Genomic DNA, 18,319 nt, shown 5'->3' on the forward strand with positions numbered 1-18,319 from the left:
CATTTGGATAGCAGTAACGGGATCGGTCCGAGTCAGCATGGATTTACGAAGGGGAAATCATGCTTGACTAATCTTCTGGAATTTTGTCAAGATGTAACTAGGAAAATAGAAACATAGGAAAAAAAAAAATAGGTGCAGGAGTAGGCCATTCGGCCCTTCGAGACTGCACCGCCATTCAATATGATCATGGCAGAAATGGACAAGAGAGAGCCAGTGGATGTAGTCTACCTGGACTTTCAGAAAGCATTTGATAAGGTCCCACATAGGAGATTAGTGGGCAAAATTAGGGCACATGGTATAGGGGGTGGAGTGCTGACATGGATAGAAAATTGGTTGGCAGACAGGAAACAATGAGTAGGGATTAACGGGTCTCTTTCAGAATAGTGGGGTACCGCAAGGCTCGATGCAGGGACCGCAGCTATTTACAATATACATCAATGATTTGGATAAAGGGATTCAAATTAACATTAGCAAATTTGCAGATGACACAAAGCTCGGTGGCAGTGTGAACTGTGAGGAGGATGCTATGAGAATGCAGGGTGACTTGGACAGGTTGGGGGAGTGGGTGGATGCATGGCAGATTATGTTTAATTTGGAGAAATGTGAGGTTATCCACTTTGGTAGCAAAAACAGGAAGGCAGATTACTATCTAAATGGCGTCAAGTTGGGAAAAGGGGAAGTACAGCGGGATCTGGGGGTCCTTGTTCATCAGTCTATGAAAGTAAGCATGCAGGTACAGCAGGCAGTGAAGAAAGCGAATGGCATGTTGGCCTTTATAACAAGAGGAATCGAGTATAGGAGCAAAGAGGTCCTTCTGCAGTTGTACAGAGCCCTAGTGAGACCACACCTGGAGTATTGTGTGTAGTTTTGATCCCCTAATTTGAGGAACAACATTCTTGATATTGAGGGAGTGCAGCATAGGTTTACAAGGTTAATTTCCGGGATGGCGGGACTGTCATATGCTGAGAGAATGAAGCAGCTGGGTTTGTACACTCTGGAGTTTAGAAGGATGAGAGGGATTCTTATTGAAACATATAAGATTGTTACGGGTTTGGACACGCTGGAGGCAGGAGTCATGTTCTCGATGTTGGGGGAGTCCGGAACCAAGGGCCACAGTTTAATTAATGGGTAAACCATTTAGAACGGAGACGAGGAAACACTTTTTCTCAGAGAGTTGTGAGTGTGGAATTCTCTGCCGCAGAGGGCGGTGGAGGCAGGTTCTCTGGATGCTTTCAAGAGAGCTGGATTGGGCTCTTAAAGATAGCGGAGTCAGGGGATATGGGGAGAAAGCCGGAACGGGATACTGATTGGGGATGATCAGACATTGAATGACGGTGCTAGCTCGAAGAGCACTGTAACTCCCCAGGGTCCTATCAATCGCTATGAAAGTCCTACCCTGGTTTAACTACCCAAAATGAAACCCCTCTGATTTAAAATTCATTTGCCCTTGTCCAGCCTATAATCTTTGTAAATTCCATCACAAAACTAAAGTGATGTCAATCCCTGCCCTGATGTAATTTATATTTTCAATTGCATCAAAGAAAACATTAGATTTGAACCTTTTTTTGGTATTATCATAGTGTTCTATAGAGTATATGGAATATCTGCAAGCATAGAATATGCTGTTCTTGCTACAGCATGTGGCTATTCAAATTGCAATCATTTTCGACGGAGTGTGTTTACTTTATACTATTTAACAATTTGAAACAATAGTCTATAGATGCGATGGGTAAATAGGATATTTGGCAGAATAAACCTTTAGTGGCAAGTTTGGTAGTTTACTTCTGATCTGTGGAAGAACATGACTGAGTCCAGTATGGCAAGTTATGGGTAAGTTGTATTTTTGCATGTCTTTCGGACCACACACGGAAACATGTTTTATCAAAGACCCCTGTGTGTTGTATTCTATTCGAACACAGCACAGCAAACCACAATGATAAGGCACAGTGGCGTGATTCGTCACCCAGTTCTTACTCGGTAAGTTTAGTCTGTTGAATATGAGTTGGACAACATGGCAGAACTGAATGGGATAAGGAGCTATCCTTGTATGACCCAGCTTAAACCATTTAGCTCCTATATATTCAATGAATGGATGTGTTCTTTCAGTGAAAAGTACCCTGTGGTTTAAGAAGAATCTGATTGAGATTGGTGAATGTAAAAGCATGGCATTGGGCTAGTTGCATATCGCATGTGACAAATCGTATGTCACACAAGACAAAATATGTCATTTTTAAAGATTTTTTTTAGTTATAGAATCTGAATGATTAACTCAAAGCCTTTAGAAATTGCTGAGAGCTGTATGTTTAGGACAAGGAAACTTATTCAAGAATTGTGTAGGAAGGAACTGAAGATGCTGGTTTAAATTGAAGATGGACAAAATGCTGGAGTAACTCAGCAGTCGGGCAGCATCTCTGGAGAGAAGGAATGGGTGACATTTCGGGTCGAGACCCTTCTTCAGACTCGAGGATTGTCTTTCATTTGGCAGAATTGATGATTTTGAACCCTTGCATTGTTGTTCATCCTCTGGTTCAAGCCAACTTACTTTCTTCCCTGACAAAATTGACTTTTGTTCCTTTGAATCAAAATGCAGGAGGTAATTGGATATTTATAGGCATTTCCAGTTGAAAGACGACTCTCTCAAGGCAGCCATGGAATGATTGAATTGTTTGAAAGGTACAACAGGTCCTTCAGCTAACCATATCCACGCCAACTACCATTCACACTAATCCTATGTTATCCCATTTTTGCATCCACTCCCAACACACTAGGATCAATTTACAAAAGCCAAATGACCTACAAACCTGCCCATTTGGGGGGATTTGGGATTTGGAAAGAAACCCAAGTTGCAGGGAGAGTATGCAAACTTCACATAGACAACACCCTCGGTCAGGATTGAACCTAGATCTCAGGTACTGTGTGGCAGCAGTTCTGTTCTACCAGCTACGCCATTTTTTTTCTTTTCTTTCTTCTCCCTCTCTCCCCGGCTGTTTCGTGTCTCTGAATTCCTGCGGAACTTGCAATCCTCTGGCTTTTGTCGTAGGAGTCAACCTGTATTACTGGTGACTAATATTTTTCCGGGAGACCTTGGGACTGGGTGAGATCTCCAGCTCGGTATGAAACTCTCGCAGGGGAGTACGGGAAGTTGAGATGAGCCAACACCAAACATCAACAAAACAAATCTATTATACTAATTGCCCCCTGTGTCATGATCTGAAACCCATTTGGCTCATGTCTAGATAAAGGAGGCCGGTTACGCAGAGACCTAGGCAAACAATTTAAATTGAAATGAAAGCTGGACCTAAAAATATTTTACATTTCCCCCCATAGTTTATGCAGAACAAACCCTTGGCTGTAGTTTAACACTCCTGTCCTTCTAGGGTAGCAAGATTCTGCAGTTTGGGGGCTTAACAGTATTGCTATATGCCCTTGTTCTTGCCTCTTTCCACCCCCCCCCCCCCCCCCCATCTACAGAAGAGGTGGCTGAGATAGGTCACTGAGGCTATTCATGTCAATCGTCACTTAAAGGAAGTTTGTTCAACCGAGAGCACCATGACTGGTTGCTCAGCTTTTAATAGGCATCAGTTATATCTATGTGGTGCAAGATTTGCCAAGCAAGCTGACTCCACAGGGAGTTGGGCAAGGATGAAGGATTAGTATGTTTGGTGGATGTCATTATACAGACAAGAGCTGGTGAATGCTGGTGTTCGCAGTCCGACTGCCTTCAGCCTGACTACTTTGTGCCAGCTCTGATTTGTTCTGTACCTTTTCTTACCTCTAGTTTCCCTCTCCCCTGAATTTGTCTGAAGAAGGGTCTCGACTCAAAATGTCACCTGTTACCTTTGTCCAGCGATGCTGCCTGACCCGCTGAGTTACTCCAGCATTTTGTCTATCTGACTGTTTTCTTCCTACCCTGCCTGTCTCGAGAATCTGCACAGCACATTTTTCTTTATCTCTCTTACAGGTATCTGATTTGTTGTTTGACTTGGTGTCCTTATTTTCTGTAATACTGAAACCAATAAACTCAAGTGTTTTTTTAAATATGTACTGGAATCTAAGGAAATACTGCTTGTGATCTCAATTCAGTTTCCATTATTTGAAACCTACATGTTGACAGTTCTTTCAGCTCAGCAATTCAATCAGGATACATTTTTAATGTATTAATTGCAATAATACATGTGTTAATGGATTAATACAATATCAGCATTAATGCTGATACACATCCCTTGCCCCATCCCTTCTCCTCGCCTCTTGATACTGACCATCTTCCCTCTTCTCATTCAGTCCAGATGAAAGGTCTTGAATTGAAACGTCGACAGTCCATTTCCCGCCACAGATGCTGCCTGACCCACTGAATTTGTTTTGGCAGCTTTTTTTTGGTTATTTTTGTTTGCTTCTTGGGAATGCCAGTACCTTATCACCCAGTCATTTTGGATGACATTTGCTGTAGAGGATTCTCAAATGTCCTTACTGTAAATGAAATTCCTTCTTTATCGTCTCTGGCATTCTTTTCTGTGACTTTGAGCTCCCATGCTATTTGCTATCTGCTAGTGGGGGATTAACCATTTCAAAAGTTACTAGAATTTCGACCCTAATGCAACCAGTGAGAGCCTTAAATTGCCCGTGGCAGCAAACTATTGCACTGGAATCAAAGCTGTTCTACAATGGTGGATCTGCAGTAAATATACACTCTTTACATTGTAATTGCCAAATCTAGTCCCAGCCAGCAAAGGCTGATCTAATGTTTATTGTCTGCAGTATTTATAACATCTGTTAACTGATCTCTCTGTAACTATGTCTGGCAACATTGAAATCCAAATTCTTTAACAGAAAAACTTTAAAGCATATAGTCCTATTTTAAAATATTCTCCTGTTAGAATGATGTACATTGAGCAATGTTCCAGCAATTCCTGCAGCCACGTTGGATTTAGAATGTTTTAATGATAATTTTCCGTGAAGTGATTCTACTGTTTTGAGAATGAAGTACGATTGCTCTGAATCTTTTAGTTTCGTGCCAATTAATTTGCCGTTTCTGGAAAGCGAAGCTTTGGAAATGAGAGCAGGGAATCTGTAAACACTTCCCTGTATTCCTTTCACAACAAAGTGAGGAAGCAGTTTAATTGAAATGAAATGTGATCGCTGTCTAATATAAATACAGTATGGTCTCAGCCATTTTGCATCCATGGGATGGGTGGGTTGTAGGGCGAAAAGTCAGTTGCTTGGTTATGTCAGTTGCATAAGAATTGCTCAGAAAAAAATAAAATACATCTCCCATTGGTATTCTGTGCATAAACTGTGAAGTAAATTGCCAAACTGTCTCCTGGCCTTTTTACATAACAATGTTTTGCATCTCTTTAGTGTAAAAACCCTTTTTAGTGGATTTGGCTATGATCCATGTGTAATTCCATTCACATTGAAAGATTCCAATTGGGGAAGTGATTTTTTTTTTTTTTGCTGTCTAGTCTGAGCTCCAAGAACCGTGCAATGGTGTAGGGGGGGAAGGAAAGAGGCCTCTGTTTTTTCTTTGCACAAGTTGTGCTTGAAACAAAAAGCTAAGGACTGGAGGAATTCAACGCATCTGTAGAGGGAATGGACTATGACGTTTCGGGTTGGGACCCTTCAGTCTAAGTCTGAGGAAGTGTCTCGACCTGAAACATTGTCTGTCCATTCCCTCCTGCCTAACCCACTGTGTTCCTACAGCAGTTTGTTTTGTTTTTTTTGCTCAAGATTCCAGATTCTGCAGTCTTTTGTCTCCAACTGTACTTCATACATTGTTATCATGCATATTTTCCCTCTTGTGACATGCTGAGGATGGCTGTGTCATTTCACTGGGTCCTCTGAGTCCTCTATAACAGATCTGACATCTGAAAAGTCCAGGCAACAGAAAAAATAGCAATACAACTCATTCCTAAATTCTTATCTCTGTAACCAGTTGCATGTTGATAATTTGTTCCTGTTTTTGGTCTACTCCTGCACAACTGCAAAAACCATTCTAGACTTCAGGTTTTTAAGTTTTTGTTAAATTTCCATCAATGATTCATCTTAAAAATATATATATATATAGACCACACTGAGTTACTGTCACCATTGCATAAGTGAGGAAATGGAGTGGCTTAATTAATACAGGATGACAGAGCAGGAGCTGCTGGAAAGAATCACCCGATATTGACTATGAATCATACACCCTCAGCTTTCGAGGAGTCTTTACAAGTGTTGCTCTAGAGTTTTTCATGTCTTGACTATTTTGTATAACTGCAAAACCAGCACACCAGCCTGGCTCTCAATATCAGTAAAACCAATGAACTGATTGTGGACTTTGGAAAAGGAAAGATGAGGACCCACAATCCTGTTTATATCAACGGGACAATGGTGGAGAGAGTCAAAAATGTCAAATTCCTGGGCGTGCATATATACGAAGATCTTTCCTGGACCCAGCACACTGATGCAATTATAAATAAAGCACATCAACGCCTCTACTTCCTGAGAAGATTAGAGATTTGATATGTCAGAGAGGATTTTCTTAAACTTCTACAGGTGTCCAGTGAAATGTAGAAACATAGAAAATAGGTGCAGGAGGAGGCCATTCGGCCCTTCGAGCCAGCACTGCCAGAAGAGAGCATATTGACTGGTTACATCATGGCCTGGTTCGGCACCTTGAATGCCCTGGAGTGGAAAAGACTGCAAAAAGTTGTGAACACTGCCCAGTCCATTACTGGCTCTGACCTCCCCATCATCGAAGGGATTTATCAGAGTCGCTGCCTCAAAGGCAACCAACATTATTAGAGACCCACACCTTCCTGGCCACATACTCATTTCACCCCTGCCATCGGGAAGAAGGTACAGGAGCCTGAAAACTGTAACGTCCAGATTCAGGAACAGCTTCTTCCCTACAGCCATCAGGCTATTAAATGCAACAACCTCAAATAAGCTCTGAACTTCAATAGACATTATTATTATTATTATTGCACTATTGTTTTTTTTTGCGCACACACACACACACACACACACAAAATAGTAGTGCAATAATAATAATAGTCTATTGAAGTTCAGAGCTTATTTGAGGTTGTGTTTAATAGCCTGATGGCTATTGGGAAGAAGCTGTTCCTAAATCTGGACATTACAGTTTTCAGGCTCTTGTACCTTCTTCCTGATGGCAGGGGTGAAATGAGTGTGTGGCCAGGATGGTGTGGGTCTCTGATGATGGTGGCTGCCTTTGAGGCAGCGCCTCTGACCTCCTCATCATCGAAGGGATTTATCGGAGCCAGTAATGGACTGGGCAGTGTTCACAACTTTTATTTATATATATGTGTGTGTGTGTGTGTGTATATATGTACATGTGTATATATGTCTGTGTGCGTATATGTACATATATGTATACGTGTGTGTATATATATATATATTTGTGTGTGTTCTTGTGGGTGTGTGTATATATACACACTGAACTTTTTTTCTTGTTTATTATATTATTTACAGTGTACTATGTTTACATATTCTGTTGTGCTGTATCAAGTAAGAATTTCATTGTTCTATCTGATAATAAGACATTCTTGACTCTTGACCATATAACAATGGCTTGTTTAACTAATTACAGTCTTTTCTCTTCTTTTGTAGGCATTACACCTTGGCTGAAGAAACCTCTGGTGCAGAGAAATGTTTGCCATGTTCCTCTGCTCCAATGGGAACTGTGGGATGTTCAGGTTAGTCTATTGCTGGTAAAAGAGAGGCATACTCACAGTAACATGATCTACACCAAGCGTTTGCTTAAGTTGGCTTGTTTTTCTGGATTAGTGTTTCCCCGAATCAGTGATGTCCTGTATGATATACTGGCTTCCTTTTCCAAGAGACACTTAAAAGAAAGTTTTGTCACAAACATGTTGTTATAGCTCTAATACTGTATATATACGCTGTATGCTGCTCTTTTATTAATCACAATTGAGTGCAGAGGTCACTCCTGATGTTGGAGGTCAGACTGAAAGACATCTGCATGTTGCTCGCATAAATCAATGGAACTGACCATGGTATGTTTATCTCAAGTGGTAGCAGACAAATACTTCACTGATTCCTTGTTAGAAAACCATTTTCTCGGCACTTTGTCTGGAACTGTTCAAATATCTGATCTAAATTATTTAAAGTGTCAGAGCATAGAAAGAGGCCCTTCAGAGCCCATGAGCCCACAGAGTTCATGTCGAACGTTAAGTGCCCATTTACACAAATCCTAGATTGATACCATTTCATTGTCTCCACATTCACACCAACTACACCCAGATTCTGCCACTCACTTACATATGGTTATAGAGCATCTGTCAAGAAACCACTCTGCTGCCCCAATTCTCTGATCTCTGAACTATTATGTGATTCCAAGGGTGTCGGGTAAAATCTACTTATTTAATGATCGGGTCAATGAGCTTTATCAACTCACCGGATAAACTTGCTGAGCTTTTGTTGGGGACAGTTCTTTCTTTAATCTTTAATTGTGCTCTAATGCTAATTGGCACCCATGACTAAATGGTGGCCGATTAGGAAAAGGGGAGATGCAGCGAGACCTGGGTGTCATGGTACACCAGTCGTTGAAAGTAGGCATGCAGGTGCAGCAGGCAGTGAAGAAAGCGAATGGTATGTTAGCTTTCATAGCAAAAGGATTTGAGTATAGGAGCAGGGAGGTTCTACTGCAGTTGTACAGGGTCTTGGTGAGACCACACCTGGAGTATTGCGTACAGTTTTGGTCTCCAAATCTGAGGAAGGACATTATTGCCATAGAGGGAGTGCAGAGAAGGTTCACCAGACTGATTCCTGGGATGTCAGGACTGTCTTATGAAGAAAGACTGGATAGACTTGGTTTATACTCTCTAGAATTTAGGAGATTGAGAGGGGATCTTATAGAAACTTACAAAATTCTTAAGGGGTTGGACAGGCTAGATGCAGGAAGATTGCTCCCGATGTTGGGGAAGTCCAGGACAAGGGGTCACAGCTTAAGGATAAGGGGGAAATCCTTTAAAACCGAGATGAGGAGAATTTTTTTCACACAGAGTAGTGAATCTCTGGAACTCTCTGCCACAGAGGGTAGTCGAGGCCAGTTCATTGGCTATATTTAAGAGGGAGTTAGATGTGGCCGTTGTGGCTAAGGGGATCAGAGGGTATGGAGAGAAGGCAGGTACGGGATACTGAGTTGGATGATCAGCCATGATCATATTGAATGGCGGTGCAGGCTCGAAGGGCCGAATGGCCTACTCCTGCACCTAATTTCTATGTTTCTATGTTTCTAAAAGCATTGTGATGATTGTGAAAAGATACTGTGAGGGCGCACAGCACTATCCTAAAATTTGGCATGTTACGTGGAGCACACTGCAGCTGTCACGTGGCTCTGTCGTACTCTTCATTGGATTAATGGGTATTAATTATCTGAGTGGTGAAGGACACAACATTTTTGTTTGACCACACAACAAAAGCAATTCAATTCCTCTGCCTTGTGCAGTGTAGCCGTTAACCCAATGCCTTGCCTTTTCTGCTTTGGTATATATATTTTTTAAAGAGCATTTTTGTTTGGCTCCTTTTTGCTGCATGTTCATTACATCATGCAAGTTGAAATGAATTTGTCTGAATGGTCAAAGCATGGGATACATGTGTTTTGCTTTTTCCAGATTAGCTTAGATACAGTGTGGATACAGACCCTTCAGCCCACTGGGTCAGTGCTCACCCATACACTAGTTCTATCCTACACACTTGGGACAATTTATAGAAACCTGCACATCTTTGGGCTGTGGAAGGAAACTGGAGCACCCGGAGGATTCCCATGCTGTCACAGGGACAGCGTACAGAGAGCACCTGAAGTCCAATTCAAACCCAGGTGTTTGGCGCTGTAAGGTAGAAACTCTACCGCTGCACCTTTGTGCTGCCATTGGCTGTTTAACTAAAGGGTCTGTCCCACTTAGGCAATTTTTTTTGGCGACTACAGGCGACTAGGCTTTAGCCACATGGTCGCGGGGTGACGCCTGTATGGTTGTGAGTTGTCAAGTTAAGTCGCCTAAAGAGTCGTAACTTTTTTCTTGTCGCCGCTGTATTTTGAAATGTTCAAAACCTTTCGGCGGCTGTGGGCTTGATGGAGCTTGTCTTCTCCTGTCGTAGGTTGTCGCCAGGTGACGTAGGTTGTCGCCGTGTGATGACTTGGGTGAATTCCATTGCCGACTACCTACGTCAACCGTTGACAGGTACCGGCGACTGAATTGTCTTCAGTTGTCGCCGACAGGGTCGTAGCTTGACTTTGGTTATCGTAGGTTCTCGCCTGTGTGGTCGTAGGTGGACGTCCTAATGGGTCGTCAGTTGTCGGTAGCTTTCCGTAGCTTGACGTCGACTAGGTGGTAGGTTTTCGTAGTCATTGTCATAGAGGGGGTCCAATCGCCGTTTTTTTGGTGACCTGCTACGACTGTCGCTGGCAGTGACCAAAAAAATCGCCTAAGTGGGACAGGCACTTAAATCTGCTCAATACACAACCCATTGTAAAAATACCTTTGAATTGTTCAGAATTGTGACATGAAGATTGTTTGGATTCTATTTTGGTTTCCAGTGTACAGTGAGGCTGGTCAGTGTACAGTAAGGCTACAAGTCAGTAAATATGTAAATAAATCTACTTTGGAGAGATTGAGAGGTTGATGGAGAAAACACTCAATCATGCTGTGTCAAGTGAACGGTGTGTGCTGGTCTTCAGTAACATGGTGGCTTTAGTTATTTGATCAACATCAAATGCAAGTATTCACTTTTATGCTTTAATTAAACTTCAGTGCTTTGTTAATTAAGTACAAGAGTTCACAGAAAGCTAGACACGGTGCAGTGTGGGTTATACTGTTGGTGTAATAATTCACAGATCAGGTATATTCCAGAAAACATTGAAATCCAGTTTGCTTCTCTGGAAGGTCTATCTGAAACTATATTTGGCTGCATTTCTTTTGTTTATTTTATTCCATTGTGCCTGGGGAGCACTATGTCCATGAGTGCATCGCTTCATGGTCCCATTGCACCAGATCGCTCTCCAACACCTGCTTGGGGATTAACTGCTTCTTGTCTGCACTGTATCAGACCCAACAATTAAAGTGGGTGCCGGAGCTTGCACTAGGCCTGGGCTGTTTCTGAGAATTGCTGGGTGTAGTGTAATGTTGAATTTTCCCATTACAGCAGATCCTCTGGAGTCTCCAGCTGCCCATTGTCATTGGTGACTAGAGAGCTTCAGTTATGGTAGCCGCAGACCTCCTCACCCAGCAACTTCCCGCCTTCCTTACCCCTCCCACTTCCCTGTACAAAGCCAGATAAAGAAAGGTCCAGGCTGTAAACTATGCAGGGAAGAGAGAAAACAGATGAAAATTAACACAATTCCAAGTGGTTAAATCTGCAGGTCTAGCCCATATTACTTATCACTAGTCAGGCCCATGGGTTAAAATTAATCTTTGGCTTCAACTGTTGTAAGGTGCTGGGAGAAAAGTTTCAAGATGCCCACTAGAAATAGAGCAAATATAACAATCATAATGACCCACCTAATGAATGATTTTCTTTATGACCATTTGTATTTTTAGAAACATTTGATAACATTTCTATTTTTACCCATCAAAAATATTTGAGAATCTGCAGTCAATTAATGCCAAGTGATGTATACAGTTTCAAAAATAACTGCTACCCACTTCAACCGGATAAATGTTTCCACATACGTCATTAATGTAGTTGCAATCTTCGTTATGATGCAAATGGCACAAATGTGGAAGACTTCAAGGCTGAAAACAATTCTTCATGTGATTTTGACAATCATTGCTGAATGCATAAGAACTGCAAGGCTTCCATTGATCACTAACATATCATTCCGTTGCCTTTAAAAAGCAATTTTATTTTGCATGCGCCTTTGTTTATGCCAATGTAAGTAAATCTCCTTTACTTGACCAAACGATGGAAGCCCAAGCAAGGACAAAGTCTCATTTTAATATCAGTGTAATTCCCTTGGATGTTAACAACCACACTTGCTATTTCCAGCATCGCTGGTCAGACCCGACCATTTAAATCCAAGACTGAATATTTTTGTCCAATTATGGCAGAGAAGATGACAAGAATGTAGCATGGTGGTAAAGCCTGGTGGTTACACTAATGTCCTTTAATCCAGGGTCGAGTAATAAAATGACCCAGTTGAGTAAATTATTGATAATGGTGCAATTATTGATAATGAAATCAGTCAATTTTAAAACCATTTCTGCATCTCTATTGTTGAGATTAAATCTGTCCTCGCTAGGGCCACTGCATTTGTAACTCCAGACTTGCAGTGATGTGGTTGACTTATGGCTCAACAATGGCCAAGCAAGCCATTGGGTTGTCAATAGGATGGTTCACTGGCACTTCCAGAGCAAAAATGGAAAGACGGTAAATATTGGTGTATGTCGAAACAAGGAACTGCAGGTACTGGTTTACAAAAAAGACACATGCAGGTGTAACTCAGCATCTCTGGACAACATGTATGTGTGACATTTCGGGTCTGGACCCTTCTTCAGACTGATTCTGAGGGTGGAAGAGAGAAAGGGCAGGACAAACCCTGGCCAGTAATGAGTCGATACAGGTGAGGGAGGGTTTATAGGCAGATGGATGGACAAAAGCCAGGGATTAAAAGATGGAAGGTGTAAAACATAAGTATTGAAGAGTTCTTATCCCATAAATGAATGAAGCAGAAAAATTGTGCCATAACAATGCTGGATGATTAAATGACAAATTATCTAAAGCATGTCAACAAGTTAAAGGTGTAAAATTATGAACCTGATTTCTGACTAGCAATTAAAATCACTTTTTTTTTTGTGACAGGGCTTTATTCACGAATCCTGCGTGCGGCACGGAATACCCAGCATGCACAGCAGGCTGGCCTCGCTAAATCTTCCAATGAGAGCAAAGAGGTGGCACAAGAAGAAAAGAAGACAGAGTACGTTGTCTTTGCATTGGTGCCAATCTTCTGCATCGTGGGCTTGTGCGGGATTTTTATCTGCAACTTCATGAAGAAGAAGGGATACCGCTGCATCTCGGAAAAATCTGATGAGGAAACCGCCAATGGAAAACTGGGCAAGTAAATTCCCAAGTGACATTACTGTTCAATTTTGTTTTGGTTTGTTTTGCAGTAAAACTACTGCAATGCATGCCCTTAAAATTAAACAACGAGCATCCTTATTTTGTGGCCGTAAATTGGGTGCAGAGCATCTAATGTTCAGCAACAAAAACATTGTACAAATATCTCTGTGCCAGGCTCTATTTTAATGCCTATTCCTTTTTAATAGCCTGATAGTGTTGGACATTAAAATAGATCTATCTCTGTGATGTCGGTGTGCTAAGAACATCTTCCAGTTAGGGCCAGCAGATCTAAAGATAACCATCCAGAGATTTCTGCTTCCTAGGAGTGTCTCAAAATAGGATTGTTTAGTTTAGAAATACAGCACGGAAATAGGCCATATGGTCCACCGAATCCGTGCTAACAAGCGATCCCCATACACTAACACTATCCTACACGCTTGGGACGGTTTACAATTTTTACCAATGCCAATTAACCTACACGCCTTTGGAGTGTGGGAGGTAACCGGAGCACCTGGAGAAAAATCCATGTGGTCATGGGGGGAATGTAGAAACTCCGTACAGACAGCATCTGAGGTCAGGATCTAACCCGAAACTCTGTCTCTACTGCAGCGCCACTGTGTCATCCCGGTTCTTTCCTTTTCAATTAAATTCTTGGCTACAGATCTTGCCTTTCCAATTAAGAGCATCAGCTCAAAAGAGGAAATTGCTTGGGTGAGCAGTTTTTCTCTCTAACCCTAGATCTTAATCGATTATTTGTAAATTTCTTTTAGGTATTGGTGCATTTCTATAGGTAAAATAGTTGCTTGGAAACCCTGATCTTTTGGGTGCTAGTGTGTTCTGATTTGCCTGCTGTCACCACTCATGGCCGAGTACTGCACATTGTTTGACAGGGTGATACTTTTATTACTTGAATTCATGGGATTAGAGAGTTGGTTGCTAGGCTAGCAGTTATTGCCCATCCTTTGAACTGAAAGGCCATTTAAGAGCAATTAAAATGTAATAATCTGCAACAGGATGTTGCCATCCAATACCACTTCCTCTCCTGTTGTAATATTCCAAAGGGATAATCTCCTGGTTCACTCTTCCACCTTCACCTGCCACTCCCTTCTCATGCACCTTCCCATTGCAACTGCAGAAGATGCAGCACAGGCATTTCAGAACAATCTGAACAATCTTAACTATCTGCAAAACCACCCACTTCGGTAGCATCAGCAAACTGGTTAATTTTGCCATGTATGTTCTCATCCAAATCATTGATCATTGATATAGATGACAGATTGTAAATAAAGATTGCAGCACGGATGTTTGTGTGTATGGGAGTGTACATATATATATGTATGTTTATCTTAAGAGTTGGATGAAAAGTGAAAGATTGATATAGATAGAGTGAATGCATATTGCTTTTTACCCAGGGTTGGGGAATCAATAACTAGAGGGCATAAGTTTATGGTCAGATGGAAAAGATTTAACAGAACCTGAGAGGCAACTTTTTGACGCTGAGGGTGGTATGCCTCTCGGGTCCTATTAAGTATTTTCCAAAACTGCTCATAATAGGGAGGTTTCACGGCAGTCGGGTCACGACCCATGACTCGTACTGTTGCTACGCTACTCCAAGTGGAGTACACGCGATGAACTGCAGGTAAGCACTGACCATTGTTTCCAGCGTAGCGGGCCCATTAAAACCCGCCAAAATTGTCAATTTCAGTGCTGTAAATAATTATGGAAATCGGGAGAAGCGCGAGAGACATTTAACCTACTTCAGAATTCCAAAAGTGAGGAGAAATGACGGTAGATAGAAGCGAGAACTGAAGGAACAACAGCCAGAGTGCTTGGCGACATTGGCCGTTTGCTCACTGCATTTCATCAACTAAGGCATTATTTGTGTTTTTTCTTGATTCCTTTGGCATCTAAAAAGTTTCAGAAGTGATAAATCTGGCTGTAAAATTTTAAAATCGCCCATGGTTCTCAAGTGGGTTTTTACATACAAAAAGAAAACTCCTCTGAAGCAAAATTTACAGCCAGATTTATCACTTCTGAGACTTTTTAGATACCAAAAGAATCAAGAAAAACCACAAATAATGCCTTACTGTTGATGCAATGCAGTGAGCAAACGCGATAATTCCCAATATTTCCAATTCCGATATCTGCACGGCCATTGTTCGCCAAGCACTTTAGCTATTTTTGTCCCTTCAGCTCTCGCTTCTCTTTACCTTCAATTTGCTTCACTTTTGGAATTCTAAAGTTGGGTACATCTCTCACACTTACCCCAACTTCCACAATTTTGTTCAGCGCAAAAATTCAACATTTTGCCATTTTTTAACAGGTAGGAAAGTACGCGTTTCTAGCATTAATGACATATACCGGAAGTTACGGATGTCCTCCAGATGGATTGAGCTGCTCCGTGCGTCAAGCCCTATGACCGAGTGACCTTTACGTGCAACCCCCCTATACTCCAAATGCAGTCTGACCAATGACTTAAAACTTCAGTATTACATCCCTATTTTTATATTCTAGTCCTCTCGAAATAAATGTAGCATTGCATTTGCCTTCCTATTTACCAATTCGACTTACAAATTAACATTTTGGGAATCCTGTACCAGCACTCCCAAGTCCCTTAACACCTCCGATTTCTGAATTCTCTCCCCAATTAGAAAATAGTCTATACTTTTATTCCTACTACCAAAATGAATTGCTCCACACTTTGCTACGCTGCATTCCATCTGCCATTTTTGCCCACTCTCCCAACCTGTCCCAAGTCTTTCTGCAGAGTCCTTGTTTTCTCTACACTACCTGCACCTCCACCCATCTTCGTGGACATGGATGAGTTAGGCTGAAGGGCCTGTTTCCATGTCCTATGACGCTGTGAACATGTATTTGGGTTGGTTATAAGTTTGCATACCAATTCCATAACCAAATAATTTTGCTATCACATCCTGTTTGCACAGCCCAGGAAACCTCTCAATGGATTTTCCCCACTATACAGAGACAATAAAAACTCCCTCCCCACTCCCTGATCTTTTATCTTCTGATATTATCAGAAGCTTAACCTTTTTGTGTGTGAGAGAGAGGATACAAATATTTTGAAGTTAAACAATTTAGAAGCTGTGCCAAGTGTGAATATTACATTGGTTATTCATATTTCTCCACAACATTTGCAATTGGGAAAAAAAGGTGTTGTGCCCCTTGGAGTAAATCCACTGGGAACCACAATTTCAGCCTGAGCTAGGCTGCCCCTTCCTTGCATAATAGATGCAGCTGAGGTAATTAGTTTTGCAAGCTCTGTTTGTTGATACAGTTCAGATCTGTGAGGCATGTTGCTGAACTGACTGGCAGTTGGAATGTAGAGAGTATCCATTGATTTGTTCTGTGTTAAATTTGAGAGCATCTACTGTACATCCAGCCAAATTGCCTGGAATTGTTCATAAAATACCAGTGTTTGGTTGATTCCGGCTAAAAATAGAGATTGGATTTCTCCTGCCACCTATTATTAAATGTAATTAGAAGCTTTCCTCCACTCCTTTCTCAGTCAACATGATATCGGCAGCAATCAGCCTTTGGGTGGAAAAAGGGCAATATTCTTGATTGCAGGACTAGGGAAAAAAAACAGTTGTGGCTTCTGTTCTTGATTTGTTACCTGATGAATTCTACATAATGAATCTTAAGTGATGAGTGCCATGATAAAATGACTCGTCGATCGGGTTGGATTGCTCGTAGCCACTGATGGTATCCTATCAAGGGATCACTGCCTTCAAAAGGTGGAAAGATAATTATTATTAAACAAGTCTTTTATAAATATGACATCGTAATGTTGGTAGCAATAAAGCTGTATAGCCACACAGTTAAATAATTTCCCAAGGAGAAGCATAGTTTTTATCAAATTCCCTTCCAATATTTACATACACTTAAAATATTCTTAGGTCGGGGGAAATCCAGTACTGTATAATTACTTTTTGTGCAGAATTACAATAGATCAATCAGAATATTCAGTGCCTGGGTAGTCCCTCGGGATTATGCCGCTTCCGGCCTCTATTATGAAACTAGCAGGAGTTTTCTGTTTCTTGGCCTCAAACCGGCTTGAGTTTGAGTTTAGAACCAGTGGACACTCCAAATGGAGCTCATTTTTGGAAACCTGGTCAACAAAGAATAGGAATGCAACCACTTTCCAAAGAGTTGTACAAAAGCTGGCGATAGACACAAAATGCTGGAGTAACTCAGCGGGTCAGGTAGCATCTCTGGAGAAAAGGAATAGGTGATGTTTTGGGTCAGATCCCTTCTTTGGACTTTACTCCAGCATTTTGTGTCTATCTTTGGCATCTGCAGTTCCTTCCTGTTCAAAAACCAGCATTGGTTTATTCTTCTTGTGTACTGAGATAGTGAAAAACGTTTTGATGCTATCTAAGCAAATGATGCCATGCGCAAGTACAACAGCTAGTACAAAAAGAGAAAGGAAAATGGAGTGCAGAATATAGTATTACAGCTACTAAAGTACAGATATAAAAAGGGAAGAGATTTGGAGATCCAGAATACCTTGGTACATCAGGTGTTCATGAGTTTGATAAGTGGGTAAGAAGCTGTTTTTGAATCTGGTGATAGTGCTTTCAAGCTTTTGTATCTTTTGTCCAACGGAAGAGTGAAGAAGGACTAATCAGAATATGAATGGCCCATGATTGTGTTGGTTGCTTTCCCAAAGCACTGTAAAAGTGTAGATGGAGTCAATGGAGGGAGGTTGGTTTGTGTGAAGGACTACGCTAGGTCCACAACTATGGGATTTCATGCAGTCTTGGGTAGAGCAATGGCCAAACCAAGCTGCAATGTATCCCAATATAATTATTTCTATGGTCCATATGTAGAAATTGGTAAAAGTTATTGGAGACATGGCAAAGTTCCTCAGTGTACTGAGAAAGCAGGTGTTCATGTATTTTCTTGGCAGTAGCATCTAGAGAGATATTTTATTTTTAAATATTGGTGTATTATTTCATTTCAATCTCAGTTCAGTGCAGCACAATAAAGTTCATTTTGGAGATCCAAAACATGGGGTGTGTGTGCGGTTATTCACATGGTGACTGGATGTTCTCAGAAATTCCATGATGAGTAGTCATCTGTTGGCTATGTGGCTAAACTACCTCTCGGAGGTCCTGAGGCAGAACCACCCTGTTTGAAATGTGTGATGCAGTAATATTTGTGTGTTAAGTGCTGCTTCTGAAATTTGGTTCCAATGATGACAACAAAATTGAATTTCAAA

General features: G+C 41.4%; 1 protein-coding gene across 1 annotated transcript in view; it reads left to right on the plus strand.

Annotated features, from left to right (window-relative positions):
* relt (RELT TNF receptor) overlaps window positions 1-18,319 on the plus strand; it is a 49,725-nt gene that overhangs the window by 13,698 nt on the left and 17,708 nt on the right. The window contains exons 6-7 of the mRNA XM_033023173.1: window positions 7,609-7,694; window positions 12,820-13,071. Coding sequence (XP_032879064.1) covers window positions 7,609-7,694; window positions 12,820-13,071 — 338 coding nt within the window. The remainder of the gene's footprint in view (window positions 1-7,608; window positions 7,695-12,819; window positions 13,072-18,319) is intronic.

This window comes from Amblyraja radiata, chromosome 6 (genome assembly GCF_010909765.2).
Source record: "Amblyraja radiata isolate CabotCenter1 chromosome 6, sAmbRad1.1.pri, whole genome shotgun sequence".
Classification (NCBI taxonomy): Eukaryota; Metazoa; Chordata; class Chondrichthyes; order Rajiformes; family Rajidae; genus Amblyraja; species Amblyraja radiata.